General features: G+C 49.6%; 3 protein-coding genes across 3 annotated transcripts; 1 reads left to right on the top strand and 2 right to left on the bottom strand.

Annotated features, from left to right (window-relative positions):
• Nucleotides 1-7,012: 7,012 nt before the first annotated feature.
• LOC123142010 (pentatricopeptide repeat-containing protein At3g49240, mitochondrial) lies at nt 7,013-9,266 on the top strand. The gene has a single exon (XM_044561049.1). It carries the CDS (start codon nt 7,074-7,076, stop codon nt 9,003-9,005), a length of 1,932 nt encoding a protein of 643 aa, XP_044416984.1. The 5' UTR covers nt 7,013-7,073; the 3' UTR covers nt 9,006-9,266.
• Nucleotides 9,267-9,347: 81 nt separating this feature from the next.
• On the bottom strand, nt 9,348-14,286 carry LOC123142021 (CLP protease regulatory subunit CLPX1, mitochondrial). Its single transcript, XM_044561059.1, has 14 exons — nt 12,556-14,286; nt 12,366-12,427; nt 12,155-12,249; nt 11,991-12,070; nt 11,797-11,847; nt 11,483-11,557; nt 11,303-11,380; nt 10,999-11,055; nt 10,613-10,683; nt 10,421-10,520; nt 10,231-10,335; nt 9,992-10,054; nt 9,770-9,892; nt 9,348-9,689 (listed from the first exon to the last, which is right to left on the bottom strand). The coding sequence occupies exons 1-14, from the start codon at nt 12,751-12,753 to the stop codon at nt 9,369-9,371; spliced, it is 1,479 nt and encodes a 492-aa protein (XP_044416994.1). The 5' UTR covers nt 12,754-14,286; the 3' UTR covers nt 9,348-9,368.
• A 226-nt stretch (nt 14,287-14,512) lies between these two features.
• Nucleotides 14,513-16,824, bottom strand: LOC123142033 (uncharacterized). Its single transcript, XM_044561068.1, has 3 exons — nt 16,638-16,824; nt 16,332-16,550; nt 14,513-15,026 (listed from the first exon to the last, which is right to left on the bottom strand). Exons 2-3 carry the CDS (start codon nt 16,520-16,522, stop codon nt 14,840-14,842), a joined length of 378 nt encoding a protein of 125 aa, XP_044417003.1. The 5' UTR covers nt 16,523-16,550; nt 16,638-16,824; the 3' UTR covers nt 14,513-14,839.
• Nucleotides 16,825-17,036: the final 212 nt, after the last annotated feature.

The raw sequence follows: 17,036 nt of genomic DNA, 5'->3' as shown, positions 1-17,036 counted from the left end.
TGGACGCGTCCGGCCGCCCGCAGCCGTTGTCGTCCGCGCCCGCAGGAGCCAGCAGCAGCAGCCCGAGCCCTCTGCTTCTTTCCCGCCGGTGTCCGAGTCCGCAGCCTCCTCGTCCACGACCACCTCACCTGCGGCCTGCTCCTCGTCGCCCGCCCCTCCGCGACGAGCTCCGCCGCCCAAACTGCGCCTCTCCGTCACCCTCGCCAGAGACCTCCAGCGCCACCCTCTGCCCCGCTTCGATCCGCCGCCCTGAACGGGACCCCGCCGCCCTGAACCGGATCCCGCCATCCCCGTCGTATGCATCTCTTCCGGCGAGCACGAGCAGGTTGTGGCGCCCCTGCCTTCCATCTCCCCTTCCGCTCTCCTCTCTCGTCTCTCATCTCTCTCTCTTTTGCTCCCAGGGACCGACGCCATGGACGTCCTTCCTCGAGCAGCAGACGCCACCGAGCTCCCTTGCGCCGCCGGATCAGAGACCCCTCGCCCGGACCTGCCCATTCCCGTCACTCGCGTCGCCGTCCAGCGCCCGGCCCCTCCGCCCCGTCTCTAGTCCCTCGCCCCGCGCGCCAAGTTCACCGTCGTCGCTTCCCTGCATCGCCGCTGCCTGCCTCTGTCTGCATCCCCTGCTTCACGATCGAGGCCCGCCCCGCGTTGACCGGTCCAGCGCCAGCGTGGACGAGTGCCGCGCCGCCCGCGCGAGCCCCCCTGTGCTTCGCCTTCACCGTGGGCCGCCAGATCCGCCCCGCTGGACCTCCCCACCGAGCCGGGCCGAAGCCCATGGGTGAGGCCCCCAGCGCCCTTTTTTTCCCCTTCCGTTGGGCTAGCCAGTTTCAGCCCGTTTTGTTTTTTTCCCTGTTGCTGCGATTTTAACATTATCCGAGGATTTACAGTTTTACAAAATAGTCCCCCTAGATCATGCATTTAATATCTCACAAACTGTGCATCGGTTTAAAATAATTTATATATGTAAAATGCTCAGAAAAGTGTGTAGATTAATAATATGCCATTTTCATCTATGTTAAAAATGTTTAACTTGCTGTTTGTTTAAATTTGCTAATATGCCATGTTAAAACGCTTTATTTCATAACTAAATAACCGTAGCTCCATTTTAAATAAACTTTATATGTAAATGGGGTGGAAAAATGCCTAGTTTAACATGGTGCACTTTGTTTTGCTGTTTAACAACATTAAAATTGTGTTTAGGGCAGAACAGTACCAAATCCATAATTTGCATATGGGGATTTTTCCGGAATTGTTGTTTGTTGTTTCCGGCCTCATTTAAGCTCGCCTAAATAGTTAGTTTCACTATGCTTCACCTCTTGCCATGTTTAACAACATTTAATATTGTTGAGTACCTAACCGAGATCAAACTAAATAATTGCTTGTGGTGTTTTGTCAATATGCAACGAGCTCCACTGAATTTGTAGTGTTGTCTGTTGCACTTTGCCATGCCATGCCTCATTAAACCGGACATGCATCATACTTGGTTGTGCATCATGCCATGTTTATGCTCGTGCATTTACCATGTTGTTTGTTTCTTTCTGGTGTTGCTTCTTGGTTCCGGTAATGTTGCGATTGTGAGGATTCGTTCGACTACGTTGGTTCGTCTTCTTCATGGACTCGTTCTTCTTCCTTGCGGGATTTCAGGCAAGATGACCGCTACCCTGGATCTCACTACTATCATTGCTATGCTAGTTGCTTCGTTCTATCGCTTTGCTGCGCTACCTATCATCTGTTTGTCGAGCCATCCCATGTTGCCATGAACCTCTAACCTTTGACACCTTTCCTAGCAAACCGTTGCTTGGCTATGTTACCGCTTTGCTCAGCCCCTCTTATAGAGTTGTTAGTTGCAGGTGAAGTTGAAGATTGCTCCATGGTGGACAGGATTTTGGTTGGGATATCACAATATCTCTTATATTATTAATGCATCTATATATTTGGTAAAGGGTGGAAGGCTCGGCCTTATGCCTAGTGTTTTGTTCCACTCTTGCCGCGCTAGTTTCCGTCATACCGGTGTTATGTTCCCGGATTTTGCGTTCCTTACGCGGTCGGGTGATTTATGGGACCCCCTTGATAGTTCGCTTTGAATAAAACTCCTCCAGCAAGGCCCAACCTTGGTTTTACCATTTGCCTCACCACCACCTATATTTCCCTTGGGAGTAATTAACCCAAGGGTCATCTTTATTCCAGCCCCCCCGGGCCAGTGCTTGTCTAAGTGTTGGTCCAAACTAGAGCACCGTGCGGGACCATGCCTTGGCAACTTGGGTTACGTCGGTACATGTACGCTTAGCTTATCCAGTGTTGCCCTGAGGCCGAGATATGTGCAGCTCCTGTCGGGATTGTCGGTGCATCGGGCGGTCTTGCTGGTCTTGTTTTACCATTGTCGAAATGTCTTGTAAACCGGGATTCCGAGTCTGATCAGGTCTTCCTGGGAGAAGGTCTATTCCTTCGTTGATCGCGAGAGCTTGTCATGGGCTAAGTTGGGACACCCCTGCAGGGTATAATCTTTCGAAAGCCGTGCCTGCGGTTATAGGCAGATGGGAATTTGTTAATGTCCAGTTGTAGATAACTTGACACCAGATCCGAATTAAAATGCATCAACCGCGTGTGTAGCCGTGATGGTCTATTCTCGGCGGAGTCTAGGAAGTGAACACGGTTTTTGTGTTATGTTTGACGTAAGTAGGGGTTCAGGATCACTTCTTGATCATTGCTAGTTTCACGACCATTCCGCTTGTTCTCTTCTCGCTCTTATTTGCGTATGTTAGCCACCATACTTGCTTAGTCGCTGCTGCAGCCTCACCATTTTACCCCTTCCTTTCCCTTTAAGCTTTGCTAGTCTTGATACCCATGGTAATGGGATTGCTGAGTCCTCGTGGCTCACAGATTACTACAACAACAGTTGCAGGTACAGGTTTTGCGATGATCATGATGCGAGAGCGATGTTTGCTTGCGTTGAGTTCTTCTTCTGCTTCTTCGATCAGGGGATAGGTTCCAGGTCGGCAGCCTGGGCTAGCAGGGTGGATGTCATTTGAGCTTCTGTTTGTGTTTCATCCGTAGTCAGATGTTGATATTGTGTATGATATATTGTTGTATCCGTGTGGCATTGTATGCCTTATGTATGTATCCCCATCTATTATGTAATGTTGATGTAATGATATCCACCTTGCAAAGTGTTTCAATATGCGGTTCTATCCTTGGTGGGACCTTCGAGTCTCTTTAGGATAGTATCGTATATTGGGCGTGACACATGGGCCTTCTATGGGCTGTAGGGTCCATGGGCCTTCTATGGGCCGTACGATCCATGGACCTTCTAGGGGCCGTACTATCCATGGGCCTCATACGGGCCGTAGGATCCATGGGCCTTCTACGGGGCGTATCATCATTTCGCCAATCATGGGCCATACTATTCGTGGACCATAACGGATCGTTAATAGGCCGTATTTGATAACTCTATGAAAACAACCCAACGGGTTTTTCTTAACATGAAAACGGCCCAACATATTAACGGTCCGCAAACGGACCGACTGTAACGACGGGCTGAATTTGGCCCACAAGCAGAAAATGATAGTAACGGGCCGTATGTAACCGAATGCTGCAAATGAGCCCAAGAATCAATGGGCCCTGAGAAGGCCGAAAGATAACTTGGGCTAGAAACGGCCCAATGGAATAACGAACTGTTAATGGGTATAAAGTGATACAATGTTCATTACGGGCCAGTTTCACCATGGGCCGTTAATGGGCTAAGAGTTACAAAGGTCCTCATATGGGCCGAAAGAAGTCATGGGCCACACATGGGCCGGAAGTTAAAACGGGCTGAGTCATATTGGACGGCCCAGATGACGCTACTGGGCCGAATTCGGATAGGGCGTAACGGGCCCTAGGTTAGCGGGCTGTAAATGGGCTATATGCGAACAGGCCGTTAATAGGCTTTCCGTGGGCCAGCCCGCCACCTTTTGACCAAGTCAAACGGGCCGGCCTTTTCATAGGAATGGGCCTCTGTTGGCCCGTGCCACGTGTCGCCGTATCATAGGCGCCTTCGGTCCAATGAGCGGATGACATCTGTCCCAACGGTGAGCCAACACGTGTTTCCTCTAGCCAATGATGATTTTACACGTGGAAAATCCCTATTGGTCGGGGCTGTTAACGGGTTATCGGATCCCAAACCCGACCTGATAGCTTAACGACGTTCCGCTACGGTGGATGCCACGTGTCGGTCGCCCTTGACGAAAGCACTTCTGTGACGCGCGATTTATCGTCATGGAAGTGGACACTTCCGTGATGATAATTTTGGTAATGTCATGGAACACTTCTACGACAGCATAGGTATGACTATCTTGATTCTGTCATAAATCGTCATGGATGTACATGCATGACAAAAAATGCGACCTACTGTGACAAACACGTATCATCACGGAAGTGTATTTTTTTGTAGTGCATGTCTGTCGGTGGAACCGGTCTCATGAACATGGTCATGTAAGGTTGGTCCGGGCCGCTTCATCCATCAATATTGTCGAATCAAAATAAGACATTGGTGGTAAGCAGTATGACGATCACCGCCCACAACTCTTTGTGTTCTACTCATGCATATCATCTACGCATAGACCTAGCTCTGATACCATTGTTGGGGAACGTAGCATGCAATTTCAAAAAAATTCCTACACTCATGCAACATATATCTAGGAGATGCATAGCAACAAGAAGGGGAGAGTGTGTCTATCTACCCTTGTAGGCCGAAAGCGGAAGCGTTTGACAACGCGGTTGATGTAGTCAAACTTCTTCTCGTTCCGACCGATCAACCGCCGAATGTACTGCACCTCCAAGTTCTGCACACATTCGGCTCGATGACGTCCCTCAAACTCTTGATCCAGCAAAGTGTCGAGGAAGTAGATGAGTTCCGTCAACACGACGGCGTGGTAACGGTGATGGTGAAGTTATCCGCGCAGGGCTTCTCTTAAGCACCGTGAGAATATGACCGAGGGTGTAATCTGTGGAGTGGGCGCCGCACACGGCTAACAGATGTTGTTGTTTGTTCTAGGCGCCCCCTCCCCATGTATATATAGGTGGGAGGGGGAGGTGAGCAGCCTTGGGGCGCCCCAAGTAGGAGGGATCCTACTTGGGCTCCTGCCCTAGGTCGGCGCCCTCCCTTTCCTTCTTTTGGCGATGAGGGGAAGGAAGGGGGAGGTGCCCCCCCCCCCTTTCCTTTCTCCCACCAAGGGGGAAAGGTAGGAGGAGGTGGCGCCCCCTCCTTTCCTCCTCTAGGGCCTGCGGCTAGGGAAAGGGGTGCACCAGCCCCATGTGGGCTGGTATGTCCCTCCCTCGGCCCATTAAGCCCATATCTTTGTCGGGGTTGCCCGGAACTCCTTTCCGATGACCCGATATGTATCCGGTACCCTCTGAAACACTTCCAGTGTCTGAATACCGTCGTCCTATATATCAATCTTTACCTATCGACCATTCGAGACTCCTCGTCATGTCCGTGATCTCATCCGGGACTCTGAACAACATTCAGTCACCAAAACACATAACTCATATAATACAATATCATCATCGAATGTTAAGCTTGCGGACCCTACGGGTTCAAGAACTGTGTAGACATGACTGAGACACCTCTCCGGTTAATAACCAATAGCGGAACCTGGATGCTCATATTGGCTCCTACATATTCTACGAAGATCTTTATTGGTCGAACCGTAATGACAACATACGTTATTTCCTTTGCCATCGGTATGTTACTTGCCCGAGATTCGATCATCGGTATCTTCATACCTAGTTCAATCTCGTTAACGGCAAGTCTATTTACTCGTTCGACAATGCATCATCCTGCAACTAACTCATTAGTCACTTTGCTTGCATGGCTTCTTATTATGTGCATTACCGAGAGGGCCCAGAGATACATCTCTGATACTTGGAGTGACAAATCCTAATCTCGATCTATGCCAACCCAACAAACACCTTCGGAGATATCTTTAGAACATCTTTATAATCACTCAGTTACGTTGTGACATTTGATAGCACACAAGGCATTCCTCCGGTATTCGGGAGTTGCATAATCTTATAGTCGAAGGAATATGTATTTTACATGAATAAAGCAATAGCAATAAAACTGAACTATCATAATGCTAAGCTAACGAGTGGGTCGTGTCCATCACATCATTCTCCTAATGATGTGATCTCGTTTATCAAATGACAACACATGTCTATGCTTAGGAAACTTAACCATTTTTATCAACGAGATAGTCTACTAGAGGCTTACTAGGGACACAGTGTTTTGTCTATGTATCCACACATGCATCAAGTTTTCGGTTAATACAATTCTAGCATGGATAATAAACATTTATCATGAAATAAGATAATATAAAATAACAATTTTATTATTGCCTCTAGGGCATATTTCCTTCGTAATAATGTGCATTTGATATATGGTTTACATGGTTCGATTAAATAGGTTTTTTAATTTTTGTGAACCAACCTGTGATTGGATGGTAGCAGGACAGTGGTATCCTCAGTCTACTAGGGTTCAAGTCCCGGTGCTCGCATTATTTCTGGATTTATTTCTAGATTTCTGGCGATGTTCGTTCAGTGGGACAAGACGTTCCCGTCGACGACGAGGCGCCTATAGTGACTTTGTAAATCTCAAGATGATATGCCGGCTCAGTCTCTCGGAGGTGCTCATAAGGCTAGGGTGTGCATGTGTGCGTTCATAGGGATGAGTGTGTGCGCGTATGTATAAGCGTTTGCGTCTGTACTGTTTTTAAAAAAATAGGTTTTCCAATTTTTACGGTATTAATTATTACTCCCTCCGTTTGAAACTATTCATCAAAGAAATGAATGTATCTAGATGTATTTTAGTTATAGATACATCCAATTTTATCATCTTTGTGACAAGTAATTCCGAATGGAGGAAGTAGAATTATTATATCATCATGGACCAGGTACAGTAAGTAGTCGATCGAGCCTCACATCGTCAGGTAGGCACCCGCTGCAAAGTGCCAACTCTGTTCCTTCCGGCCCTCCCAGACCCAACAGGCCTAAACTAAACCCTCGTCTCCTTCCGCGCACCTGAGCCGCCGCGGGAGATGTCGCTCTCCAAGCCGCTCGCCGCGCGCCGCCTCGTGCCGGCGCTCTTCCCGCTCGCCCACGCGGACGCCGCCTCGGCCGCGGCCTCCCGCCGCGCCCGCCGCCGGGGCGCCTTCGTCGCGACGCCCCCGGCCCCGCCGCCCTCCCCGAGCTCCGTGCGCCTCGCGGAGCCGCTCCCCTCGCTCGCCCCCTCCCGCCTCGCGCTCCACAACCGCGTCCTCGCGCTCCTCTCCCCCGCCGCCGCCGCCCAGGCCCCCGACCTCAACGAGGCCGCGCTGCTCACCCGCCACGCGCTCCACTCCAACTGCCGCCCCTCCTCCTTCACCTGCGTCGCCGTCCTCGCCGCGCTCCTCCGCGCGCGCCGCCTCGACGACTTCTTCGCGCTCCACCGCTTCGCCCTCCAGGCCGCCGTCCCGCCCACCGCCGCCACCCACGCGCTCTACCTCTCCGCCCTCGCCGCCCGCCGCCTCCCCGACGCCGCGCTCCTCCACCTCCGCCTCATCGCCCGCCCCAGATCCCCGGTGCCCCCCTCTCCGACCGCCTACCGGGTCGTCGTCAGGTGCCTCGTCGCGGACCACGGCCGCCTCGCCGACGCCGTCGCGCTCAAGGATGAGATGCTCGCCTCCGGGTTCGTCGGGCCCGATCCCCATGTGTACAGCCTCCTCATGGCCGGGTTTGTGGAAGCCGGGGATGGGGCCAAAGCTGTGGAGCTGCACCAAGAACTGCAGGACAAGCTTGGTGGCGAGCCGGTCCTCGATGGCATCGTGTACGGGAGCCTCATGAAGGCCTACTTCCTTATGGGAATGGAGGAGAAGGCCATGGAGTGCTACAAAGAGGTCTTCACCCCGGAATCAGAGGTGAGGTTTGGGACCGAGAGCTATAATGAGGTGCTCGATGCGCTTGGGAAGAACCAAAGGTTAGAGGATGCACTCAACCTGTTCGACAGAATGCTCGGGGAGCATGACCCTCCACTGAGGATTACGGTTGACGTGAGAAGCTTCAGCGTGATGGTGGATGCCTACTGTGCTGCTGGAAGGTTTGAGGATGCGATTGCGGTGTTTCGGAGGATGGGGGAGTATAAGGTGGTGCCGGATGTAGCAGCATACAACAATCTGATTCGGCATCTCGGGCTTAATAAGCTGGTCGATGAGGCAGAGGTGCTCCACAAGGAGATGGGCGAGCATGGTCTTGTTCCGGATGAGGAGACATGTGTGCTGCTCATGGAGGCGTGCTTTAAGGCTGATCGCATCGACGATGGTATCAGCTACTTCGACAGAATGGCTGAGCTGGAGTTGAAGCCTGATGCATCGCATTATCATAGGATCATCGACGGCTTGGTTGATTTAAGCTTGCTCGACAAGGCTCAGGAGTACTTCGATGAGATGAGGGAGAAGAAAATTCACCCAAGCATTGCAACCTACGAGACACTGCTAAAGGCATATGTTGGCGTTGGGGTGACACGGTTGGATGATGCAGCCAAGGTAGCAAAGTGTATCCTTTTGGATGAGAATGTGGTTTTCAGTGATGAGACGAGGGAGCTCCTGGAAGGCGCGCTCCGTGGAGAGGGCAGGGAAGATGACATAGCAAAGCTGTATGAAGACGTGGAGAGGGAGAAGGCCGAAGCAGTTCTGCGGGCGGAAGAAGAGAAGGCGAGGGCAGAGGCACTTGCCAGGGAAGAGAGGGCGACAAGGAGGGCAGAGGCTGCTGCCAAGGACGAGGCTGCAGCTAAAGCTAGTGCTGCTGCCATTGAGGCCATCATTGGCCATAGAAGGAAAACCGAGGGCGAGACCGAAGCACCCGCATCTACTCCGAACACTCTTGATGCCGGGATTCTCAGCAGGCTTGGCCTCAGTTCACCTGGAGAAGGTGCGCCTCAAGACACTCCAATAATAAGTACTGAAACAAAAGGAGACGGGCAGGAGCAATTTTGATAGCCATGAGCCATCTTGTCCTGCATTTGTTCTGAGAGCTAATCCTGCATTTTCGTATCGATTCTAGGAGCATCAATCTGTATGAGCTCTGATGGCTATAAAGGTTTCGAATTTCGACCGTATCTCCGGTTAAGACCTTGTGTAACCACGGTTGATGCAATAGAAATAGAGCGATAACCATGAGAGTTTGATGAACTATCATAGATTATTTTCCTATTTGTTCAGCATAATGAAATTGTAAACCGGTTGTATTTTCTTGCAGTTTAACGTGTGTTACAGCGTTCCAGGCTGGAACTGCAACACCAACTACGAAAGAGAACAGAATGTGAGACTCAGTACTACTATCTGAAATCATACTGTATTTCATTCTATGAAAATGTTTGCCTTACACAGTATCAACACAATCCACGCGTATATTGAGGAGAAACAATCAAAGGTATGATACAGCCATAGCTTAGCTGCTGAAAAGGCTACCAGAAGGCACAGCCGGCAAATGATGCTGCATTTTGGCCTCTGAATCAGCCCAGGCACCCTGATATTGTTTTGGTAAACATATAGTTCTAGGGCTCCATCGTCTCGGAAAATCTTGGCTCCGCAGCCTTGACGGGTCGGTGTCCCTACGGATTCTTCATCAACAAGAACAACAATTATCTTCTCTTTCCCCTCTCCCGCGTCATCCGGGATCTGCAAGTGTAAGGGCCAAATTGATGTCAGTCTTGGTTATCCACAGTCCCATGGCATGCTGAAAATAAAGTACAAAGCACCTCAAACATTGCTTCTGTCAAAATGCCCTCCATTATAGACCGTAGGCCTCTCGCCCCAGTTTCCCTCACAGCTGCTTTCTTTGCTATCAGCCTCAAAGCGTTTTCAGTAATATGCAATTTTACCTTGTTGAGGGAAAATGAACAAACACATTTCTTGTTATAAATCATCAAAGAAGGAATTCTTTAGTTGAAACTTCTGACATGAACAAATCACAGACTAACATCGTTCATCTTGAACAACTTCTTGTATTGCTTGCCTATTGCATTCTTGGGCTCTTTGAGAACCTGAAAAGATAAATTAGCTAGGTTTTCAAGTTGTCGACAAAATGGGATGAAAACACTGTGATGCAGAATGTAGTAGATTGGACTACAAAGCAGACCTTCTGGAAGCAATGATTATAATAGAGATGATCCCAAATAAAATAGTCGAAGGAAACAAAAATGCGCAAAAAGTTTGCTACCTGAACCAGTTGATCTTCAGTGAGATGAGTCAAGCCAACTATTATTGGCAGCCTCCCAATAAATTCTGGTGTCAGGCCATACGCAATCAGATCATCATTCTCGATCTAAATAAGGAGTTACCGAATATTATCTCTTGTATCAATGTGGGCAACAACTAAAACGTGTCACAAAACCGGTAACTGAGCTTACCTCTTCAAGCAAGCATGACTGTTCAAGAGCATCCGTCAAAGAATAATCCCCCAATTCACGACGTATTGGTGTTCCAAAACCAAAAGGACAGCGGTGAAGTCTTGCATAGCACACAAATACTTTCAGACATGACATGGAGGTTATATATAAAAGAAGAGTAGGATAGTTCCAAAAGGTAGAGATCTGAATAACCTTTCAGAGATAATCTTTCCCAAGTCAGAGAATGCACCTCCACAAATGAAGAGTATGTTTGTTGTATCAACCTGCAAAACAAATTAAACATATCCCCAACTTGTCATTGTAATGCAAGGTACTGATTATATTTTTGTATTAAATTTAGTTCGTACTGCCTACTGCCTGTGACAAAAAAGAATAGCAGCCATCTATGAGGTTCAGTTGACCACATGTCACTCAGGCAAGCAGCAACTACATATTGAAGACTATCAAAAGTCATAGCACCATTCAATAGTTTGGAGCTTTTGGTGCTAAACTGTCGAAATATGGCTACCGAGCTAGGTAGTAGGCACTAGGCACATAAAGGTCTTAGCAGCCTGTAAAAAGTTCTAAAAAACAATTACCTCGACACAACCATGAGACAGGCCATTTTGACTTCTTTTCCTTGGCACACTGATCACCTAAAAACACAAACATGGAATCGTTCTTGTTTAGAGACGAACAAATCGAATACGGTGCCGGACAGAGAATAGGACCACTTAGATCGAAATAGCATTCACAGAAATGTTCTAACATACGGTAGAATTGGTGCATGTGAGTCTGGAGTTTATCTACTTGGAAAACGCTGCTGCAAATATTTTTGTAGTTTATGAAACCATGTACTCTTCTAAAGAATATTACAACTACAAACATAACATAGCCACTTACTGTTCCTTCAAACATCTTTAAGAGTGCTTGCTGGACACCCTCTCCAGAGACATCCCTCCGGTCCTCCTGGCAACCGAACTGAATGTACCAATGTATCATATTAGCGTACATGTAATGCGCTCCAGGCTCCACTATATATCATGGTAGTGGTAATAATGATCAGAAATGCTTTTCAACAACCTTCTTTGCGAGCTTATCAACTTCATCAATGTAGATGATGCCACGCTCTGCAGCTTCGACATTGAAGTCAGCAGCCTAAGAGGCAGAACACACCAACATGTTAGTTGTCTAGTGCATATTAAAAGGGAAAGTTCCTTTGGGGATCCAATGAATCGCCAAGGACAGAAAGTAGTTGGTTACAACTTACAACTAAATTGCTGAAATGCATCGACACTCTGTTTTAACACAATGGTAGTAGTATAAAACTAGTGGCACCACATAGCTAAATGCGAAGTGAACAAACAGTCAGAACAGATTCATAGGCTGATAAGTACCACTAGAAGTTTGTAGACGATTGATTCCACATCTTCCCCTGAGTACCCAGCCTGAAAGAGCAGTCTATTTGTAGCATCAGAAAGAAGAAAGAAGCATTAAAATCAGCTTCCTGATTTTCTGCCAGGACATGTGTAAACGACCAATGCGTCAAAGAGAGCTTTCTAGTGGCATGTGACACAATGCAAGATTTTACCTGTGTAATTGCTGTTGCATCAGCAATCACGAAGGGCACATTCGCAAAGCGAGCGAGTGTTTTTGCTAGAAGTGTTTTACCTGATCCAATCGCATCACATTAGTTAGCAAGCAACATCACATTAGAACATTCAAGCGGTAAAACGGATATGCATCCACGGGTACCTGATCCAGTTGGCCCAAGCAGAAGGATGTTACTCTTCTCGAGCTCAGTGTCATCGTCGCCAGCCGTACCAGCATCACAACCCGCCGAGGATGAGCTAGGGTTGATCACCACCACAACCACAATTGAAACTCTCAGTCAGAACTCATCGGAGGGCTCACTGTACACGAACCACCACCAACAAATTCAGTCGCCGGATGGGAAGAATCTAACCTCTTGGTGGGGGGCTCGTTGTATATCCTCTTGTAGTGGTTGTGCACGGCGACGCAGAGCACCTGCACAGCCAACTCCCCTGCTGAATCCATCCATGGTTTGCACTACTAGAATTCTGCTCTGTTTTAGCAGAAAACTGTGCGCAATCCTTGATAATTATGCACTAAACGGGGCAGTTTCCGAGGTTAACCTTCTTGGCCTTGTCTTGGCCGACGACGTACTGGTCCAGGCCCCGCCGGATCTCCTTGGGCGTCGGGAACCGCGGCGGCGGCGGCGGCGACTTGGACTGCGCCGCGGAGTAGCAGGAGGGCGCCCGCGAGGCCACGGGGGACGCCCGCGCGGCGGCGCAGGCGCGGGTGGAGAGGAGGCGGCGCGCGGCCGCGTACATGAGGACACGGTCGCCGGAGCAGCCGCCGTCGATCGGCTACCTATCTCCCGGCTCCGGGCACGCGCTCCGCTTCCTCGGTTTGGGAGAGGGGGAGGAGGTCGTGGTGGCTTGGGGCTTTACTACCGGTTTCCCCGTGCGCAAGGAGTTATACCATGCAATTTGACTCGCCCGTCATCGACCGGTGATCACCCGGCAAACCATGCCGCCGCCGCCGCCGGTGGGAGAGCAGCAGGGTAATCGCCGGCGGAGGCCTGCGCGGGCGTGTGGCCGAGCAGCTACTCCGGCAGCAGCTTTGCACCGCCGTTTCAAGCTGCAATCTCAGACAACTGTCCATCCATCACTGGTCCGAACTGGTGATATGGAGTTAATTGCAAAAAACCACCACATTTGAGGCATCAATTGTAGAAAACCACCTAGTCCCTAATTTTGTGTAAAAATCACCACGTTTCTAGTAAACTTTTTGTAAATTGCACTGATCAGGTGATTTAGCCTGATTGATCACTTTCTGACAAGTGGGACCGGATTGTAAGGCGATGATTTGGTAAAAATATGACATACACCTCCCTGGATTTCACAAAGACACCCCTATTCAAAAAAATGAAAAAGCAATCGGCCCCCCTCCCACCCCCGTCGCCTTCCTCCTGTGAGGTGGTGGCTGGCCACGGCGAGGCGGCCTCCGGCGGGACGGCCTCCCTCCTCCCTGGCCTTGCTCGTGGGCGGGGTGGCCTCCCTCCTCCATGGAGGAGGTCGGAGCTTGTGGGCGGGACGCCCAGGCCGCTTGACTCCCAGGAGCGTGGTGCCGGCCGTCCGCCGGAATCAGCGCTAGCAGCGTGAGCTGGGCTGCTCGCGACCTTGAAGGCTGGCGGCGCCTCCAGTCCCCGAACAACGCCGGGGAGCGGGGGAGGTGCTGTGCCGGGGCGTCGCCATGGAGGAGGTCAGACGCAGAGGCATCGTGCGCCAGGACGCCGCCGCCCGCAGCTGCTGTTGCTCGTCGTCACTCCAGCATCCCCGGCCCAGCGCGAGCACGCCCCTCCTGTGGCCCAGCGCGCCTCCGCCCGCCGTCAGCCCAGCGCGTCGCTCCGGCGTCCCCGGCCAAGCAGCGCGTGTGGCACTGCTGCTGACGAGCTTGCGTCGGACGCCGCAGTCTCCTCCGGGTAGCTGCCGCCTGCCGCGCAAGAGCATCTCCGGGCTGCCGCTAATCGACCTTGGCGGGCAATGGCGGTGAGGCGGCAAGCATTCTGGCCGGCGGAGGGGCGGGGCAACGCCCGAAATCGGCGGCAACGGGCCGCGCCGCCCCGAGCTTCCGCGGGGGTCGTGACGGTCGTCTCGAGCAGGAACAGGCAGCAGGTTGGCGACGGCGCTGGGGGTGGGGGGCTGATTGCTTTTCTATTTTAGATCAAGGGGTATGTGTGTAAACATTTTGCTCTTACAATCTGGCCCCACTTGTCAGAAAGTGGTTAAATGGGACAAATCATCTGATCAGTGCAATTTGCAAAATAATTACTAGAAACGCGGTGATTTTTGCACAAAATTAGGGACTAGGTGGTTTTCTGCAATTGATGTCCCAAATGTGGTGGTTTTTTGCAATTAACTCGGTGATATGGGTATGCAATCGCTTCGATTTAGATTTACAAATTCAGCGTGGCAAAAGAACCAGCAATGAAAATATGAAATGGGGAGATCATTTCTTCTGGATGCGTAATCGCCCTGATTTTGGTACGCAAGCAAGGCAAACATTACAGATAAATTCATCCATCCAGGATTCAACCAAGTGAAATGGGGAGATCATTATTATACTACCTCATCACCAAGTGAAATTCATTTCATCATTTCTTGCCCTGAACTTAGCAAGCAAGCAAGGCAAACATCAGACATTTCATCTGTCCAGGCTTCATCAGTAAACTAAGCGTGCGACAAATTATTAGACCTCATCGACGAGTACTTTTTTCACCAGCATCAAGAATAGTATTTTTTTTTCAGAAAACCAAAACTTCGCACCGCGCATCACGAGAAACTGATTGGCTAACAGAGTCTTCAGCTCTTAATCGACGACGACCGCGTGAAGGTACTCATGGAAGGAAGGCGCTCAGACGCTGTAGCCCGTGAAGGTGAAACCCCGGCCGGCGATCTCGCCCACGCAGAACCACCCGTAGAGCTCGAGGCCGAACAGCGCCATGATGCCCGCGTGCTCCACGTTCAGATCTTTCCTGTTTCTCCACAGCTGCTTCACTTGGTCAGCCTCCTTCCAGAATGCCTCGCAGCGGCCCGGGAGGCTGCAGGAGACATGCATGTGTCAGTGATACAGATACAGTGAATAATGAAGCTGCGGCCAATGAAGTACAGCATTTCGATATGAAACTATGCCGGGTAAATGTGATGAGTAGCAGCTTTTGACAGTCTTTTGATTGTCGTAACTACGGAATGGCCTATGCAGGTATGCAGTTCTAGAGCATGATTCAGGAAATTGCATGTGCAGATTTAGAGTGATGCCTTCAACAAAACTTTTGCAAAGTACAGCTATTCAAGAAGTCATAATGACAGTACCCCCTCATATATAGACCAATATACCATAGTATCATGAACAAAAAACCATTATGAAAGGTATAACTCGAGCAAATTCTATGACGCAGTGAAATATAAACAGAACTCATTATAACTAGAGTAACCTTCACAAAGGAGAATTGAAGAAATAACAAACTTGCTGACAATAAGAAAAGGCACACTTTGACATGAGAAATTAGTTAAATCAAGCATAAATCCTATTTTTTTTCTGAAATTGACATGAACTAGAAAGACATGACCATATAAAAACCGGCAATTTATCTATTATAACATCTTTGTTCACAGAGAACTTAGAAAAACTCTCAGCCAACACTTGGTGTTCCAATCAAAGGACTTACTGGGTCAGAAACAAGACCAATTGGGAATGAGCTAGTGCCCCAGGATGGAATTAGATAAACAGATTGTTACACACTAACAATCTGTGCAGCAATCTGAACCATGTCCACTAATAAAACATGTCTCATCATTTTCATTCTTGTATCGCGACATTTCAGAAATACAGTTTCATAGTTTCTTCAATCAGAACACTTCTAGTAATGCACTAGTATTACTAGTTTATATCTAGAATCCACGAATCAAACAAAGAGGCAACCTAAATTAGGTTCTATGAATACCGGCAATTTATCTATCGGTGTTCCATTTCTTGCAGATAAGATAAGATCACCGCATCACCCCATTTTTCGTAACACTGTTTCATAGTTTGCTCAATCAGAGCACTTGCATAATGTAGTATTACCATTCATCAAGCAGCCACAAGTCAACAAAAGATGCAATGCGATATAAATTAGGTTTTACCAAACAAGATATGTTAACAGTATGACCTAGGGCACTGTCTATCTGACAAGTCACGCAAGGACAGCAGTTCCAATCACGAACAAAACAACAGGTTTGACAGATGGCATCAGTAACCGCATCGATCAGGATCATGTGCATCGAGGACCGCGCAATCGATCCGTGACCAGACACGGCGAGACAAGGGCCGCGGGGTGGTATAGAGAGGGAGATGGGGAATGGACCTGGCGATGCGGGTGTAGAAGAGCTGCTTGGAGAGCTCCTGGCACTTCTCGACGGTGGGGGGCTGCACGACGAACTGCTTGTTCTTCTCCATGAGGGTCTTGTGGTAGGCGCACCCTTTCCTGGCCACGAACCGCGTCGCCTCGCAGGCCTTGGCCTGCAGCTGCGCCAGCTTGGACCCCAGCGCCGCCATGGACGGATCTGCTGCGACGCGACGGCTCCTGGGAGAGGGGGAGTCGCGGGAATGCGGTGAGGTGAGATCGCGGGAGGGGATCCGGGATCGGGCGGATGGGGGGAGGGGGGCTTACCTTGGGGGATCGGAGGGAGATCGGCGGCGGCGGAGGGGGTGTGGGTTGTGCCTGCGCGTGTGGTTCTTTCTTTGGGAAGGGGGCGGCTTTTGGGAGGGCAGAGGAGGGGAGGTTGGAGAGGGCTTTTCTTTTTCCTTGGCTTGGAGAAGAGGTCAATGCTGCTGGTTCAGTTGGGCCGAATGGCTCATACCGGGTTTGCTTCAAGATTTGCAAACTTTAATACCCTTTGTTCGGAAATACTTATCAGAGAAATGATCCCTCAAAAAACAAACTTATCGAAAAAATGGATAAGGGAATGGAGGGAGTATTTATTTTTATTCATTTCTTTTAGGACCAAGAGAGTATATTTTAAAATAAAAGATTTATAAATCCAAAATAAACTAAGACTAGGTTAAGATG

The sequence above is a fragment of the Triticum aestivum genome, chromosome 1B (genome assembly GCF_018294505.1).
Source record: "Triticum aestivum cultivar Chinese Spring chromosome 1B, IWGSC CS RefSeq v2.1, whole genome shotgun sequence".
NCBI classification, from domain to species: Eukaryota; Viridiplantae; Streptophyta; class Magnoliopsida; order Poales; family Poaceae; genus Triticum; species Triticum aestivum.
The sequence above is the reverse complement of the archived record's forward strand: the minus strand, read 5'-3'. Positions and strand labels throughout refer to the sequence as shown.